General features: G+C 40.9%; 1 protein-coding gene across 1 annotated transcript; it reads left to right on the forward strand.

Moving 5' to 3' along the window:
• Positions 1-11,985: 11,985 nt before the first annotated feature.
• Positions 11,986-15,108, forward strand: neurod4 (neuronal differentiation 4). Its single transcript, XM_047373420.1, has 2 exons — positions 11,986-12,117; positions 13,333-15,108. The coding sequence occupies exon 2, from the start codon at positions 13,339-13,341 to the stop codon at positions 14,416-14,418; it is 1,080 nt and encodes a 359-aa protein (XP_047229376.1). The 5' UTR covers positions 11,986-12,117; positions 13,333-13,338; the 3' UTR covers positions 14,419-15,108.
• Positions 15,109-19,291: the final 4,183 nt, after the last annotated feature.

Below are 19,291 nucleotides of genomic sequence, written 5' to 3' on the forward strand. Positions count from 1 at the left end.
AGAAAAGCCTCAACAGATGTTGCATTGTGATCTTTTGTAAGTCAAACCCTGATACTGTATATTACCATATGTAATGTCGAAATTGCAGGGACATCAAGGGTTTGAGCCATTTTTGACCAATAAAACACGTTAAACCATTTACGGGTCTGTTTGGTTTCCAATATGTGTCCCCCCAATGTTTAACTCGTTCCTACGCCCTTTTATATATGTATGTTATTGTATCTTAGTTATGGCACTTAATTTTAATAGTTATATTATTGGTTTTCTGTGCCGGGCTTTGTGATGGTTTTATTTGAGAAAGGCGCGTAATAACCTTTACTTACTTGCAATCGTGGCAGTTCTTATAAGGGTGTAAATAGCTTTCAACCGTTAGTGAAGAGGCAGGTATATTTTACATTTTTGCTTGTACATTTACAAGCAAAATTACGCATTGCTTGTGATGTAACTGGATATGTAACAATTTCAGAAATGTAGCCTAATATGGAGGATCGTCCTCCATAAGCCTCTACATTGAGTGTAACGAAGCTTAATAGATTCTACAAACAAATTTCAAGCAAGCCTCACAAAAAGTCGAAACAAAACAACACAGAGCAAATTTAGTCCACAGACTAAAAAAGTACCGCTAGATGTCACTATAACATAACCTAACCCGACAGAGCTCCCAATACGCTGCACCTTTGCTTTTCAATAAAATAAACGGCAGCACAGTAAGATTTTTGCATCTATCTATCTATCTATCTATCTATCTATCTATCTATCTATCTATCTATCTATCTATCTATCTATCTATCTATCTATCTATCTATCTATCTATCTATCTATCTATCTATCTATCTATCTATCTATCTATCTATCTATCTATCTATCTATCTATCTATCTATCTATCTATCTATCTATCTATCTATCTATCTATCTATCTATCTATCTATCTATCTATCTATCTATCTATCTATCTATCTATCTATCTATCTATCTATCTATCTATCTATCTATCTATCTATCTATCTATCTATCTATCTATCTATCTATCTATCTATCTATCTATCTATCTATCTATCTATCTATCTATCTATCTATCTATCTATCTATCTATCTATATCTATCTAAATTAGAAAACAGATTTACAACTTTTGGCGTCACTCCTCGGGATTATCCAATAATCACTGCCGTCCTTCTTCCTCAGACTTTGTGCACAATTCATCGCGCGCTCAATGGGCCTTGAAATCACCATTTACGCGTCTCGTGCGTCAAAACAATGGGGATGTAAGACCCTCGCTGTGAGCCCAACGGCGCTTCTGTTGCTTTAATGGTGCACCAAACAAAACAAAAACAACGCCAACAACGAAAATAACAATAAATTACATCAGTTACAATAATGGAATTAAATACTTTTGCGGATTTTTTTTTTTTGATTTGTTGATGATTTATATAGGCTGGCGTTTTATTTTCTAACCAGCTGATTGCTGATGAGTCTGCTGAGCCGACAGCTCACTGTCAAACAGTTTAGGAAGATTAGCGGGACTTCACGTTTTCTTAATTTTTTCCAACAATAATCCACCTCAGGCCAATAATAACCACTGCAATATCCTTTGTATCTGCTTTGGGACAGATTATCAACAGTATGCTTATATGCAGTAATTGGAGAAATTAAAATATCTTCTTGATTTTTCCAAATATTTGGAAATGAATGTCTGAAACATGTTTTACAAACAGTCAGACGTTCAACTGTAAAAGTTACAAGGTGTTTTAGGCTCCGAGGTAACTGCTCTGCAAGGATATCCTTTCAGTCAGCTGAAAAAGGTAATTAGGTCACTGGATGTCATAGGAACCTGACCATATAAAGATTTAACAGCTTAAGATTTGACACTATAAAAAAACAACTATTTAACAACACCTTTATATAACAAGATTTAAACCATCTTAGAAAAGAAAGTTCACATTTGATCATATCTGAATATGAATTTCCTTCTTTAAAGTGTGAAATACCAAAATACCAATCTTGTGTGTTGTACTAGTGTTTCTGTAAATTAAGGTTTAAATGCCTTTCCAAACAATCAGGCATTTAATTATGAAAAAAACAAACATCTATGATCATTTGCCCTATTTTTACCTATAGAAAGGGGCTGTGAAAGCAGATTCAATTACTATAACTTAAAGGAAATGTTTTAACAGATTCTCCAAGGTGCCCCAACTGACTAATGAAATTATTGCAGCATTCCCTCCTAATGCCATTCAAAGTTCCTCCCTGCATCAGCAAATCTCCACACCACCTGATTTATTTTTAATGATATTACACCCTCAGTCGACTGTGTCATGGTAATAATCAGGGTGCTGCAGCTGCCTCTAGATCACATTAGCCAGGCTTAATATTGACAGTGCTAGGCCCAATCAACAATGAGGTTACAGGGATAGGGAGCTTAAAAAGACTAGCCAGTGGGTTTACTGCAGGAGGTAGAGGAGGTGCAGGCCAGGGACGCTCCAGTTCCCCATGCCCTGGAGGACTGTTAGCATCATTATGCAGCTTTTCTTATAGTCTGTGATGCTTTAAATTCACCACTACCAGATCTATACCCAGACTGTGTTAAAACATCAACAACAAACTGATGAGGTGGAAAGGGCTGTAAAACTTGTGGCAACCTTACTCACAGCATTTCTTTCTCTAGATGCTGACACTTGGCAAGACAGCTGGATCTTGTGTTGAGCCCCTCTGTGAAGAGACTTCTGGATAAGGCTCAGAAGTAACTGCTCTGCAGGGATATCTTTGCAGCCATATTGCAAAAACACTCATTCTCTGGAGAATACGTTTTTTTTTTCTAAAATATAATATCCAGTGTCATTGTTTTAGTGATTTTGTTTTATAATTGGGTTGATCTGCTGATTTTTTAAGAAACTACTAGTACGTTTTCTGTTTTTTGTATACAAATGCTTTACATGAAACACATTTTACTGTTGGTTTTAATTAGAAAGAGGTTTGATTTGTTCAGCAAATTTATTTTTTAGGCCTGTCTCTTTGGTCTATTTGCATAATGGTCTCACTGGGATTCAGATAAGGCCACTTGTGGGATGCTCGCACCTGATCACAGATACACTGTGGCTCACTGCCAATCACACCTTTACTGTTGATTCTCCTCAAGAAGGACAACCTATATTTGTCTTGTTCAGATTGTTTGTAATCAGCAAGATGTTGCAGAGTTGTAAAATTTTATCCCCCCAACCCAAATTGTGGTTCAGATTGTTCGGGGGGGTGTAGGGGCCCTCAGATTAGCGTCGTTGATTAGTGGTTGGGTGTAATCCTTTCAGGCCCTCTCTCTCTAAAACACCCCAGGGACATCCCCGTCTCCCTGAGGACCAGTAGCGTGGCAGATGGATCCTCCTCCCTCCCCCTTCTTCTGCTCCCTCTAGCAGCACACCAAAAAACAGTGTTGATGTCCTGGGACGGAGGTTGTAAAGTATCCTGAATATGAAACCACAGGCACCTTTGTTTAATGGCTCTCTCCCCACTTAGTGAGAATTGCCCCCAGGCCCGATTCCCATTCTATGGCTACGTTTCTGCTCGAGTGGAATGTTTTCCAAATCCATTAGCTTGAACAGAGAAGAATTAGCAACGCGCAATCTGCTCGTATTGAGGAAATGAAATGCTGCTAGATCTTATCAAAATTCACTGTGGGATCCAGGAGATTTATGCTGTTGACATAATAGTTTAATGGACTTGAAATAACATATAGAAGATGATGGTCTTGAATCAGACAGAACCATGAGACTCCGGCCTAAGATCAGATACAGATAACAAGCCACTTGTCTGTCAAATGTCCGAATATGAAACTGTAACTCAATCCAATGTTTAACATAAAGAAATGTTTAATTTAATTCTTCTTAGATCTATAGTGTGTGCCGTGATGAGTTGCATACTCAGCTGAATGCACCTGGAACAACAGCTGAGCTTCAATTCACACAGATGTGCTGAAAATTGTAGATTTACACAAAAAAGATAATCTCATGCAGTTGTTTTTGTAAAATATATTTAAATATGTTCTAGATCAGTGGTTCTCAAAGTTTTGATAACAAGTGCCACCTCAGTAATAACCACTACCACTGCCTTAATAGGTATTTTAAAACAAACAACAAAAAGAAACATTTTTCTCCATTCTCAAAGCTTAACAACTGTATATGTTGTGGTTGTGAACTTAATTTCTACACAAAAGTAAAAATGTCTGAATCTAAAGTTGAAAAAATTAAAAGAAAGTGTCCCTAGAGGTTTGAATTCTACTTGGAAAAGTCCCAGATCCAAGTTATAACTCCAGGAGTTCATTGAACACAGCATAGTTTGCCACCAGTGCCTTTTTCTTGTTCACTGTTTTATCAAACTTAATTTGTTGTTTACCGTACAAATATTTACTACCAAAATGTCTTCTGAGTGTCACTGAAGGAGGTCCAAGTACCATCAGTGCTACTTGTTCCACCTTTTGGTAATTGCACAGTTTACACTGCCATGTTCTGTCATTGGGAAAGGAAGTCTCTGGTCAAGAGCTTGAATCCATGTTTTGTGGTGATTCTATGCAACACCCACCGCTGATGTCTCTCTCGCCCGAAGATGACTTATGACAAATATCAAACAGTGTCAGAAAACTCCAGCTATGATTGCTGCTATGACTGACCTTTGATCCTCCCCCCCATTTAGTTCAGCCATGAAAACTTTTACCACTGTCTTGTTCTCTCATCCTCCTCTTCCTCTATTCACCATCCAAATCTAATAATAGTCACGTGAATACCCGTAACTTGCTGTCAGTAAGTTGAAGGACTGATTTTTGATTAATCTGTCTCATATGATTCTCCTGCATCAACAAGCCATAGTCTGATATTTTCTTACAATCTCACAGAGTTACTGTCATAAAGAGCTTGCATAGCATGACATGTTCAAGTCTTGTATGATTTTTGAAATCGCACAGTGTATGTAGTGCTTAAAGTAATGCAACTTCTTTCAAGTACTCAGGTACATTGTCAGGCAGAGTTTTAAGGCATGGTACCTGATGTATTCTGGCTTACCAAATGTAGTTCTTCGTTATCGGAATATTAACTATAGTTAAAAACTAATTTATCTTAGTTTGTTGTGTGAAAATGGTCAGATGTCAGGCCTTAGGCATGTCAGTTTCTCTCTTATCTTCCTCACACAAGAACATTTAGGCAACGTAACTTGAAAACTGTGTGTACATGATATGAAACAAACATCTTGTTCACAAATGGAAAATTATAATTTATTTGTCATTGATACAAGTTTATCTCTGCAGTGTTGCCACCCATGTGCTACTTTAACCCGCCCCATGTCTTAGAACGCCAACTCCTCACACAAATCCAGGCTCCTTTTATGATCACTGCAAGGGGCTCAGCTTTCAGGAGCAGGCCAAAGAGCATGTGTGTAGACCAGAGCTTTAATTCCTATTGTGTCGGTGTTGTCTTGATGTGTGCGAGTGTGTCTGTGCTTTGGCAAAAGAGACAGAGAGAGAGGGATATAAAGAAAAAAGACAGAAACAAGGACCCATCTGTCAGCATATAGTGCATGAATCCCTCCCAATCCACTCGTAGTCCCTGGGGACACGAATGCGACACAACTCACTTGTGGCAGTTTTTTATTTGTCAAGGAAAAGGATTATTCCTATAAGGAGCAACAATAACAGTTAGATGTCTTTAAGAACATCTTAAAGACAATTATTAACAACAAAATAACGTGGTTTTGTATGTACTTCTTTCTATTATTTGTTTTAGCCAGAAACTTAACAAATTCTTATGTATGGCAGTATGGCAAAAATCTTAACTAAATCAATCAAACTCATGAAAAATAGATAGGCTAGCTGTGTTACACCTGAAATGAGAGCAGGCTAATTTCCCTTCCTCATCAGTTAGTGATTTGGGAGACCGATGGGGATTGTGGAGAGACTGGGAGGTTCCAATTCCCCATTCAGGCTGCAGGTGTGTGGAGGGCATTCTCACACTCATGGGACGTAATGGGAGTGTTGGCTCCGTATTTGGAGGTAAGAGTCCATGTACCTGGGGAGCTCTGGGCACATCCTATTAGTCACACATACACGCACACGAACGGGCCCCTCTCTCTCCACCCACATGCCTTCATGACCAGTGCACTGACCAGGAGCAATTTGGACCGTTGGGTGGATAAATGCTGTCTCAGGACCAGAAATCTTTTTTTTTAGTCTGAAGGGAATGAAGCCTAACCATCCCCCCCCCCCCCAACCATATTTGTATTCCCATACTTGGAAACGTGTGGGACGCTTAAAAACAAGAAGTGTATCCTCAGCTCCTGAAGTTCAGTCACGAGCGCAGCTGTGCGCAGTAGCGCGCACAATGGGATCAGTGCGGGGGCACGTGCGGCTCGTGAGACCCAGGCTGTCAGTTTTCAGGGATGACAATGGAGTCCTACTGCGCAGCGGCTCGCATGCACGAGACTGGCAGGCTTTTATTGTCTCGGGCATCTGTGGTACAAACTGTGCAAAAGTTGTGTTAGTTTTGTTCACCTGTTTATCTGTATAGGGACAATTGTTTGTTTGAAATGCCCGTTTCTTGTTGGGTCCTTTGTAAATAAAAATGCTAAGGATATCATAAAATTACTAAAATACGAATATGAAACGGAGTAAAAGCATACAACAGCCTAAAACTCAGCAATTTCAAACAATATATGTACATTAAAAAATATCCTTGAATTAAAAGAAACAAGTGGGTTGCACTTATACATGACAACATGCAGCCATGTGTATGAGGGCCTCATATGGATTTTGTTTAGGCTCCAAGAGCACTGAGTGAGGCTTGGGTTTACTAAAAACAACCCATATCAGCAAACTCTACTTGGCACTCTATGCAGGTCTTGACTGGGTCTCAAATGGCTGTTTAAGAAAAAGTTTCAAAACATTACTGGCACCCATATGGGTCAAAGTTGACCTATATGAAACTTATGCAATTTACATGGTGGTATTATGCAACCAGTGGACAATCCCATCTGGGGCCCATTTTTCAGCCTAATTCCTTCCTATGTAGGTGCCATATGAATGCTGGCAGGGATCTGGGTCAATTTGCCCCTTCGCAAATTTGTATGCCCATTTCGTACCATTTAAGTAAACCATTTTTAGCATGTACTGAAATTGTTACATATAAGTTTAGTTTGGATTGCATTTAAGTATTTCCATAAATTATTTAATGATTAGCTCTTCAGAAACTGCTTCAGTTTTAACCTAACCTGATGCCAGTCTGAGCATAGCTGTTGTTTTGTTTGAGAAGGAATTTCACATGTTGACCCCTCATAGAGAGAAGGCTGTTTGTCCCAGGGCAGGTTTAAGTAAACGTAATAAAGAGGTTGCACAACAATTTAAATGAGAAAAGCGTTATTGAATTGAGTTGTATTAAAACCCAGGCAATTTTGTTTACTAACTATGAAACAGTATGGTCTGCATACATCTGGAACCTGCATCAAGGCACCACAACAAATATTTTATGTAGCCTACCTTATTCCATAGTGGGTCACGGGGGAAGCTGATGCCTATCTCCAACAGTCTATGGCGGATGCAGGGTACACGCTGGACAGGTCGCCAATGCATCATAGGGCAACACAGAGACATATAGAACAAACAACCATGCACAATCATCAATGGGAATCTAATTTATTAACCAATGGAGGCCTGGATTTGGAGTCACACACAAAATTAAAGTGGAAAAACACACTACAGGCTGATCCAACTTTGATGTAATGTCCTTAAAACAAGTCAAAATGAGGCTTAGTATTGTGTATGGCCTCCACGTGCCTCTATGACCTCCCTACAATGCCTGGGCATGCTCCTGATGTGACGGTGGATGGTCTCCTGAGGGATCTCCTCCCAGACCTGGACTAAAGCATCCGCCAACTCCTGGACAGTCTGTGGTGCAACGTGACGTTGGTGGATGGAGCGAGACATGATGTCCCAGATGTGCTCAATCAGATTCAGGTCTGGGGAAGGGGCGGGCCAGTCCATAGCTTCAATGCCTTCATCTTGCAGGAACTGCTGACACACTCCAGCCACATGAGGTCTAGCATTGTCCTGCATTAGGAGGAACCCAGGGCAAACCGCACCAGCATATGGTCTCACAAGGGGTCTGAGGATCTCATCTCGGTACCTAATGGCAGTCAGGCTACCTCTGGCGAGCACATGGAGGGCTGTGTGGCCCTCCAAAGAAATGCCACCCCACACCATTACTGACCCACTGCCAAACCGGTCATGCTGAAGGATGTTGAAGGCCGCAGATCGCTCTCCACGGTGTCTCCAGACTCTGTCACGTCTGTCACATGTGTTCAGTGTGAACCTGCTTTCATCTGTGAAGAGCACAGGGTGCCAATCCTGGTGTTCTCTGGCAAATGCCAAGCATCCTGCACGGTGTTGGGCTGTGAGCACAACCCCCATTTGTGGACGTCGGGCCCTCATACCATATTCATGGAGTCGGTTTCTAACCGTTTGTGCAGACACATGCACATTTGTGGCCTGCTGGAGGTCATTTTGCAGGGCTCTGGCAGTGCTCCTCCTGTTCCTCCTTGCACAAAGGTGGAGGGAGCGATCCTGCTGCTGGGTTGTTCCCCTCCTACGGCCTCCTCCACGTCTCCTGGTGTACTGGCCTGTCTCCTGGTAGCGCCTCCAGGCTCTGGACACTAAGCTGACAGACACAGCAAACCTTCTTGCCACAGCTCGCATTGATGTGCCATCCTGGATGAGCTGCACTACCTGAGCCACTTGTGTGGGTTGTAGAGTCCGTCTCATGCTACCACGAGTGTGAAAGCACCACCAACATTCAAAAGTGACCAAAACATCAGCCAGAAAGCATCGGTACTGAGAAGTGGTCTGTGGTCCCCACCTCAGAACCCCTCCTTTATTGAGTGTGTCTTGCTAATCGCCAAATATTTCCCCCTGTTGTCTATTTCATTTGCACAACAGCTGTGAAATTGATTGTCAAACAGTGTTGCTTCCTAAGTGGACAGTTTGATTTCACAGAAGTTTGATTTACTTGGAGTTATATTGTGTTGTTTAAGTGTTCCCTTTATTTTTTTGAGCAGTGTATATATATACAGGTCCTTCTCAAAATATTAGCATATTATGATAAAGTTCATTATTTTCCATAATGTAATGATGAAAATTTAACATTCATATATTTTAGATTCATTGCACACTAACTGAAATATTTCAGGTCTTTTATTGTCTTAATACGGATGATTTTGGCATACAGCTCATGAAAACCCAAAATTCCTATCTCACAAAATTAGCATATTTCATCCGACCAATAAAAGAAAAGTGTTTTTAATACAAAAAACGTCAACCTTCAAATAATCATGTACAGTTATGCACTCAATACTTGGTTGGAAATCCTTTTGCAGAAATGACTGCTTCAATGCGGCGTGGCATGGAGGCAATCAGCCTGTGGTACTGCTGAGGTCTTATGGAGGCCCAGGATGCTTCGATAGCGGCCTTTAGCTCATCCAGAGTGTTGGGTCTTGAGTCTCTCAACGTTCTCTTCACAATATCCCACAGTTTCTCTATGGGGTTCAGGTCAGGAGAGTTGGCAGGTCAATTGAGCACAGTGATACCATGGTCAGTAAACCATTTACCAGTGGTTTTGGCACTGTGAGCAGGTGCCAGGTCGTGCTGAAAAATGAAATCTTCATCTCCATAAAGCTTTTCAGCAGATGGAAGCATGAAGTGCTCCAAAATCTCCTGATAGCTAGCTGCATTGACCCTGCCCTTGATAAAACACAGTGGACCAACACCAGCAGCTGACACGGCACCCCAGACCATCACTGACTGTGGGTACTTGACACTGGACTTCTGGCATTTTGGCATTTCCTTCTCCCCAGTCTTCCTCCAGACTCTGGCACCTTGATTTCCGAATGACATGCAGAATTTGCTTTCATCTGAAAAAAGTACTTTGGACCACTGAGCAACAGTCCAGTGCTGTTTCTCTGTAGCCCTGGTCAGGCGCTTCTGCTGCGGTTTCTGGTTCAAAAGTGGCTTGACCTGGGGAATGCGGCACCTGTAGCCCATTTCCTGCACACGCCTGTGCACGGTGGCTCTGGATGTTTCTACTCCAGACTCAGTCCACTGCTTCCGCAGGTCCCCCAAAGTCTGGAATCGGCCCTTCTCCACAATCTTCCCCAGGGTCCAATAACCTCTTCTCGTTGTGCAGCGTTTTCTGCCACACTTTTTCCTTCCCACAGACTTCCCACTGAGGTGCCTTGATACAGCACTCTGGGAACAGCCTATTCGTTCAGAAATTTCTTTCTGTGTCTTACCCTCTTGCTTGAGGGTGTCAATAGTGGCCTTCTGGTGTCGGCAGTCTTACCCATGATTGGGGTTTTGAGTGATGAACCAGGCTGGGAGTTTTAAAGGCCTCAGGAATCTTTTGCAGGTGTTTAGAGTTAACTCGTTGATTCAGATGATTAGGTTCATAGCTCGTTTAGAGACCCTTTTAATGATATGCTAATTTTGTGAGATAGGAATTTTGGGTTTTCATGAGCTGTATGCCAAAATCATCCGTATTAAGACAATAAATGACCTGAAATATTTCAGTTAGTGTGCAATGAATCTAAAATATATGAATGTTAAATTTTCATCATTACATTATGGAAAATAACAAACTTTATCACAACATGCTAATATTTTGAGAAGGACCTGTAGTATCTATAAACTCTCAGTGTGAATTGCAAGTTATATGAAGTACTTACATCTCCATTATTGAGTTAATCGATTCAAATCAGATTGTCCTCCAGGGCAGAATATGACGCCAAAAAGGAAAAAACAACAAAAAACATTCGAATAAACGGGTGAAAGACGCACACACCTGCTCACCACGCAGCAAGCTGTCATAATCACTTAAATGCGCGCACAAGGAGGAGCGTCTCTTAACACTGAGTTTAACTAGGTGGAAAATTCCTAATCCAACCGACTAATGACGAGCTGAATAGTCGATTAGGATGACGCAGTTAACTCACAGTATAACAAAACAAAATAGCTTATCAGTTTTTTCATTGTGAATTTGAAAACTGCGATGGAATAGAATAGAAACTTTATTGTCCTTATTGCAGAGGTGCACAGTCATGCATTAATAAAATTAACTAATAAACACTGAATGAAGTCACTGAAAGCGTCAGTAAATAAAAGATAAAAACATATGTACATGTGCTCTGTTGAGCTATACTAGCAGTTGGGACACGGATTTTGCGTATAACAGTGTATAATAGTCCAGATATATTGAGATATCGCCGTTATTTTGCTCTGAAAAACACGATTACAATTTAGTTCAATTTATTTGCACAACAACGACCTTGTTTAGACATCATGAAAACTTTAAAAAGAAAAAATGAGAAAAAGTAATGAGAAAATAATACATTCAAATTGTTTATGTTTTTTAAGAAAGAAAGAAATACATTTTTATCACACACATCAACATAAATCCATTGACTCGTGTAAAAAAGACAGATATAAAGAAAGCATTCAGGTTGGGATCAGTAAAACATTTTGATCCACTCAACGCTTGCGTTTGCCATATCCTGGAGAGATAATTTGGTTAGATTTTGGTGTCGTGCCTGTGTCGGCTGGCGCATTAGAAAGTATTAACGTGCATTTATGCAGTGAAATACAAAACGAGTAATTCCTGATTAAAACCTACAAATCTTTCTTTAACCTGAAAGATGCAGTTTACTACGGGATGCTCTTTGCAAAAACAGTGCAACCTCTTTATAGTCACCCCCACTGCGGACGCATTCTCAGGACTGACACCCTCTCAATGTTTCTGGACCTCTTGACTTGTAAGAAGGGCTACAAGTGCGTCCGGGAGCGCGAACCTCCTTGTTCTCCGCGGGGGGTGAAACTCCCAGTCACGAGAGCGCCACGCGCTTTTGGATAAGTTTGCTGGTGGGTGGGGCAGAAGAGGGTGGGGTTTACCCGGCTGAAGCCAAAGCGCATCAGTCTCATCGTGCCATTTGGTGATGAAAGGTCCGAGTGCGTTCAAGACTGTTTGACTTTGGAACACTTTATTGGAGTTATTGCCTGAATTTCTGACAAATTTCTGCTTCTTTGCGCAGTGCTGTATCCAGAAAGGTGAGTTGCATTTGTTTATGTAAAGGCTATAAAGAAAGAATATGGATAAAGGAGATTACATGTCTTTAAAATATGAGCCACATCTGTTCAGCTGAATTTACAGTCCTAATTAAATCGATGGCAATAGAAGAAATCAATTATATTTTTAATGTAATGTAAAAGCCTAGCTATAAACTGTAAAATTCAATTAATATCGGTTTGCTTTTTTTACTCCAATTCACAACAAATGTCACAAGAAACTTTGCAAGACAACAGATCCAAATTCAATCCTATCATATAAATTATACATATATATTCCAACATCTCATCCCGCAGAATTGCGTGCTTGATGTTCAAATTGCAGGGTAATCTGTCCCACTTTTGCGCATCAGTGCGCAATAATTAGGGCAGTTTTCAGTAAAAACATTCTCTGCCCTTAATCTTTGCCCGAATTAATAACAAGACACCAATATTAATGCGAATATTTATTGAGAATGAGTTTTTTGTCTCCCGAAACATAACACGTACTACACAAAGAAAAATCAGTGGGGAGAATACTTAATACTGTTTACAATGTTACAAAGACCCCGTATCTAAATGTTTTTGATGATTTGTATGTTCCCTATTTAATCTTTGAGCTTTATGTGCTGAGTAAATCCCATTGTGTCCCAGATTGACTGTGTCTCTGAAGAGGGCGAAACAGCGAGAATGAAACAAAAATCAAAGAAATTGGTGATCTAATCCTAAAAAAAAATGAATATGCTCTATAATATCCGAATATATACTGCCTTTTATTTGTAGCAGGATTTCTTTGACGTACTCCAAGTGACAGAAACAACAGCTCATTAATGAACAGAGTGAGCTGTCCACACCGCGGTGCTGAAAAGAGTAGACCCAATCTGCAGGGCGCCTACAGAAAGTTTTGAAAAGGCGTTGCCATATCGGGCCACTGATAATCTTGGGGTGGCACACCAAAACTGAAAGCTGTACAATAATTTCAGAAGTTATTTTATGGTGACAGAATACAGAACAAAAAAAGACATACAAATAAATAAATAAATATTGCCACTCATTCCAATTTATAAAAATTGAAGCCTTTTCATACTCCTTTATTGCATATTGCAGGCTTCCAGTCCCTATTTGTAACATATTTTTAGAACACAGTTAAACGTTTGCACATTTGAATATATTATACACCTGAGCAAGTGATAAACGTTTTGCCCTGTTCTTCTTCAGATCAACATGATGACCAAACACTTTGGGAAAAGTGGGAATGTGAGTGAGCTTGTGAGCTCCCTCAGCTGGCTCGAGGAGGACGGCAGCTCCCAGGATGGAGATGAAAGTCCAGAGATGAGGAGCCACGACCATGGCCTTATTCTGGGTGGTCGGATTCACTCCTGCGGAGAACTGGGCAGTGAGGACATGGAGGAGGAAGAGGAGGAGGAGGAGGAGGATGACGAGGAGGAGGATGAACGTAATGGAGAAAATGGCCCCAAAAGGAGAGGCCCCAAGAAGAAGAAGATGACCAAAGCTAGGCAGGAGAGGTTTCGTGCTCGAAGGATCAAAGCCAATGCCAGGGAGCGTTCTCGGATGCACGGCCTAAACAATGCTCTGGATAACCTGCGCAGGGTGATGCCCTGCTACTCCAAAACTCAGAAACTATCAAAGATTGAGACCCTACGGCTGGCGCGCAACTACATCTGGGCTCTTTCTGAGGTGCTTGAGAATGGTCAGTCCACAGAGAGTCATGGGTTTGTGGAGATGCTGTGTAAAGGTCTGTCTCAGCCCACCAGTAACCTTGTGGCTGGCTGCCTGCAGCTTGGGCCCACCCCTCTGATTCTCAACAAGCTTGAGGACAAGTGTGGAGGTCAAGGAATGGGTGACGCTGTGGCTGGACATCCACTCAGCTACCCATCCCCAGGACTTCCCAGCCCACCCTATGGCTCCCTGGAAACATCCCACCTACTTCACATGAAGGGATTCAAAGCTTCTGTATATGACAACCCCTCCCCTAACGACTGCAACAGTGGCACCCCTTTGTACGATGGGCCCCTCACTCCCCCCCTCAGCATCAGCAGTAACTTTGCCCTGAAGCAGGAGCCTTCTCCACAAGAATCAGAAAGGAACTACACACCCCACCCTGGCCACCATGCCCACTACCTCTCAGCCCACCACTTTCCCTCTTCCACGGCTGGCAGCCTACCAGGGGGTGCTCAGGCTCACCCAATCTTCCAGGCTTCTCGTTATGAGGTGCCCCTGGATGTGGCCTTTGAGTCATTCACTCCCTCTCACCTGGTCACCTCTCAGATGGGCACCATCTAAGATCTAATAAAACCAGTCAGTGACTGGTCAGAAACTGTCCACAGAAGTGGATCTGCCAACTGTACAAACTGTTGTTGGACTGACTGTGTAGAAAAATGGTTTATACTGAGCACTCTGGGCTCAGAGAGTGAAAGACATTTAATCTCAACTCAGTCTACCTGATGCAAATATGCACCCATGTTTATCCTTTTATTTATTCTTTTTTTGTTTGATCAGACATTGGTGTTTGAACTCTTAATTATTTTTGATCTGAATGTTTGCCCTGCAGTTATGAAAGAGTCAAATGTACCAAAACCACTCATGCAGAAGTAAAATACAACTAGAGCTGATATCTGAACTCAAAGGTTCTGAGAATAAATTGATCCAAAATCCATCCAGCTTAAATCATGCACTAAGGTCTACAGTCTTGATTTTTAAGACAGCAACTATTTATAAATGTATTTAATATTTATTTTGATAATGTATTGTCCTCTTTTTTTTAAATGTTCTCTGCACAGTTAATGGGTCACCGTCTTCTTGGTTTGTTGCTATCCACTGGTAGCTGTACTATACTTAAGCTATTTATTTTGAGGTCTTTCAGGTACTCGTTCATTTTTGTGTTGCCATTTTTGTCACATGTGCTGTTAATATTTTGCTGTTTCGCACTTATTGAAATAAATATTCTTATATTATATGATATTTCCATAGAAACAATGTGTGACATGTCTTTTTTATGCTTATAGAGTCCCTACATTGCAGCAGTTTCTGATTTTATGTGGGGCTGCATGGTGGCGCAGTTGGTAGCACTGTTGTTTTGCAACAAGAAGGTCATGGGTTTGACTCCTGGCCAGGGGTCTTTCTGCATATGTGGGTTCTCACCAGGTGCTGTGGCTTCCTCCCACAGTCCAAAAACATCACTGTTAGGTTAATTGGTCTCTATAAAATGTCCTTCGGTGTGAATGAGTGTGTGTGTGGTTGTTGGTCCTGTATATCTCTGTGTTGCCCTGCGATGGATTGACGACTTGTCCAGCGTGTACCCTGCCTCTCACCCATAGACTGCTGGAGATAGGCACCAGCTCCCCTGTGACCCATTATGGAATAAGTGGTATAGAAGATGAATGAATGAACATAGAATTTGTCAAATAAGTTGGATAAATTATTTTCTTCAATACCTTGCTTTTAGCATGACTCTAAGAAAATATTTCCTAGAAAAATAATTCTACACCACATTACACATTACAAACACCACCTTCAATTTAGTTTACAGACTTTTATTTGATAGACCTTAAAGACACAAAGTTGTGCATAATTGTGACAAATGATTTATGGTTTTCATAAAAAAAAAAAATCTTTAAGGTGTGGTGTGCAATTTGTATCCACTCACCCTAAGTCAATGCTCTTGAGAAACATTTTTCACAGCAGCTACAGTTTCATGTCTTTTGGGGTATGTCTCTTCAAGCTTTGATCATCATTGTTCCAATTCTTTGCAAAACACCTAAAGAACATCTAGACTTAGGTGGAGGACGTCTGTGAACATTAGTGATCAAGTCAGATATTTACCATGGCTTTGACCTGGATATTGCTCCAACACAACTGAATCAAAGGATTCGCTCATTACCGGGCCTCTGCAGAGCTGAATTCCTGCTGATGAGGGAGTTCAGTCATCTGAATGTGGTGGGTTGGAGACAGGATGCATACAAAAGTTGCAGGATTGTAGCTCTGGAGGACTAGAGCTGGGCACCTTTGGTTTAGCTGGATGGCCATGTCTTGATAGGTCTTCAGTAGTGCCATACTTAGTGTTCTGAGATGTGTTGTAAGATTGAGATATTGTTTTATAACCTAACTCTGTTTTGAACCTCTCCACATCTTTTTCCCTGACTTTTCTACGATGGCCTTGGTTGCATTGGGTTATATTTAGGGTCAGAGTAAAGCGGGCTAATTACACAAGCACACACATTTCAGACCGAATTTTTACATAGAATTTTAAAAACCAGGCAGTATTTTCCTTCCCCATATGTGGCAATTTGTATGGCATAAAACCTTGAGAAAATACATTCAAGTTTATGCTCGTAACTTGAAAAATGTGGAAAAGCTTAACGCACAAATACTTTTGCAAGGGAAGTCACCCATTGCACTTACAGATTTAGCTGCTTTCAACGTTTATATTTAACAACTAGATGTGCAAGTTTCTTACAGGCAGGCAAAGTTGCTGACTCAAGTATACAAACCATCCGGGTTGTAAACTCAACAATAAGAAGTAATAAAAATGGGATCCTGTGCAACAAAATGAATAATCTAATACCAATTGTCCTGAATCTTTTGGCATTTAATAAGCCAATGCATACCTGAAACTGAAGATGACTCTTAGATGAAAAGAGGAGTAAAAGGATCATGGGGAACTGTTGCAGGATGTGAGCATCTGTGTGCCAGTCCATGTATGATGTCATTCAATGACTTGGCTCCAGGCTTTCTCTCAGGTCAGATGGGGGGCTGTTGTTGTGGGCCATGGGAAAAACAGCTCCCGGGAACAGGTGAACATGTCACAAGGGGTTTTTCCGAGCTTCTATCGTTCACTTTTCCTTCACATGTGCCCCATTTTCCCATCGGGCTCATGCCAAAACACCGTGGGGCGAGAGATCATTTAAAAAATAATCTGTGTTTGGCAGAGTGTGGGAAAACAATGAGACACACAAAATGACCATGAGTCAAATTGTTGACAGTTTAAAGTATCCTATGCTTTTATCAAAATTGAAAAATAGAGTATTCAGAAGTCTATTTCAGCCCATTGCATTTATATCACTCAACTAAAGACCACCTGGTTAATTTTGACTTTAATCATCACCCTAAATGGCACAATGAGGCTTCAAATAAATAACAAAGGTGCAAACATTGACTAGCAAGAGTCCTAGCTGGTGTGTAAATGCATGTTTATCCCTTTAGGCCTGTGGACAATTGTATGAAGTGGAAGGTGCTTCGGAAGTTGTTGCCCAAAGGGACTTTTTGCCTCTTCATCTACCTCTTCAAAATGTTTGTCTTTTCCAGTTCTGACAAAAGTGCCGAGAGGCTTTGAATGAAAAGGGAACTATTGTTTTAGTGGGCGCCACTGGTCTATTGTGGACGCAGCCTGTTCTTTCTCTTGACCTGTGACCTGTATTGTTGTTGGGATTCTTGTTCAGGGAGAGCAGACAGCTGGGGGAACCGCAGGGGGGCTGATGGACAGCTGGGATGATTTTAGAGGGAGGAAGAGAGAAGAGGAGTGAGAGCACGAGGGGAGAAGGACGAGAAAGGGAAAAGAGAGACAAACGGAAAGGCCAGATGAGGTGACGGAGGTACTCCAGTCACAACTTTGTCCTCATTGCTCTTGTGAGTCAGCCTTAGGAGAAGAGTGATGCATAGTTATACATGCAGACACTCCGCCTGTGAGAAAGTTGGCTGGCGCACTCCCTCTTTGTTGCATTGCTTTTTGTTGGAGCAAAAGTAGTAGGGGGGCAGGGAATGCGAATTATCCTCTAGAGTCCAAATATACGTGGATATGGAAATAATCCCCGTAAATTGACTTTGGATACAAGATTACTAAACACAGAGACATGGAATGTCATGGAGTGAGCTTGGAGAAGAGTTTGGTGGTTAAACAAGACCATTTTAAAAGATTTATAAATTACATCTGTACTGAAGTTTTGTATTTTTTATTGAAACCAAAAAACTAAACTATTAAAACTAAACAAAAAAATACATTAGTCAGTTGAGCACAATAGTTCAGTCCAGAGCTCATATCATAGGAAAAACAACATTTTGCTGTTTGTATTTGGGATATCCCGATCTAATCCCAGGTCTCCATCAGGTCTTTTTAAAATGGTAATTACTGGGAGTAATTGATGACACTCAGCTACTGATATCTGTTGGTCGCTTGTCTGTGATCATCGCCAGCAAGACACATGCTTGCATTTATGTGGCTAACTTTTAACAATCACTGCCTATTTTCTTGCGCACAGCTCACTTAACTATAATAGACATTCACAAGCCACTTTATGTTCGTCTAGCTAATATCGGGGTTGGTCCCTTATTTGCCTTCTGAAATGTCTGAATTATTCCTGGCATGGATACACGGTATCTGAAACATTCCTCATAGATTTTTCTCTATATTAACATGAAATAATCCCATATTTGCTGCACCACACCTTGATGCTCTGTTATTTTAGACCTGGTGACTATGGAAAACATTGAAGTACAGTGAACTCATTGTCATGTATAAAGAAACCAGTTTGAGACAATTTTAGCTTTGTGACATGGTGAATTATGCTGCTAGAATGTATCAAGAGATGGGTACAATGTGGTCATAAAGGGATGTACATGGTCAGCAACAATGCTCTGGTAGTCTGCACTATTAAGACATTGTTCAATTTGTACCAAGGAGCCCAAAGTGTGTCACAAAATATTCCAAAATCTTGTATTTTAACCAGTTTTCATTTATTTTTGTCAAGTGGCAGGCAGCTTCATTTCATACCCCGTCTCTTTGGGTACTGCAAAAAGCGCAACTTAAACACAATTTTTTGTACTATTTGACCTTCAGCAGCATTGATAAATTTTACGACCTGAACTATCAGCTTGTCCTACTTAAACAATATCAAGTACAATGTTAGCTTACCACTTCAGCAAGGTTAAATCATTCTCAGCAGTGGGGCAGGATACAGGTTTACTGAATACTGTATCTGTATGTGTTGAGTCAAACGTACAGTATGTTTAGAAACAATAAATCTATGAAAAACTTTCTGCAGCCATGAGCACACTTTTCATTGTCTGGCCAAGACTTTTGGAGAAGGTATCCATCATGTCTTATCATGACTCCTCATGCGATGTTTATGGACCTCAAGGTGTTACGACAAGAAACCTAATT

The sequence above is a fragment of the Girardinichthys multiradiatus genome, chromosome 1 (assembly GCF_021462225.1).
Source record: "Girardinichthys multiradiatus isolate DD_20200921_A chromosome 1, DD_fGirMul_XY1, whole genome shotgun sequence".
NCBI lineage: Eukaryota > Metazoa > Chordata > Actinopteri > Cyprinodontiformes > Goodeidae > Girardinichthys > Girardinichthys multiradiatus.

Coding starts and splice junctions, on each gene's coding strand:
- neurod4 (XM_047373420.1), top strand. CDS start 13,339: ATGATGACCAAACACTTTGGGAAAAGTGGGAATGTGAGTGAGCTTGTG.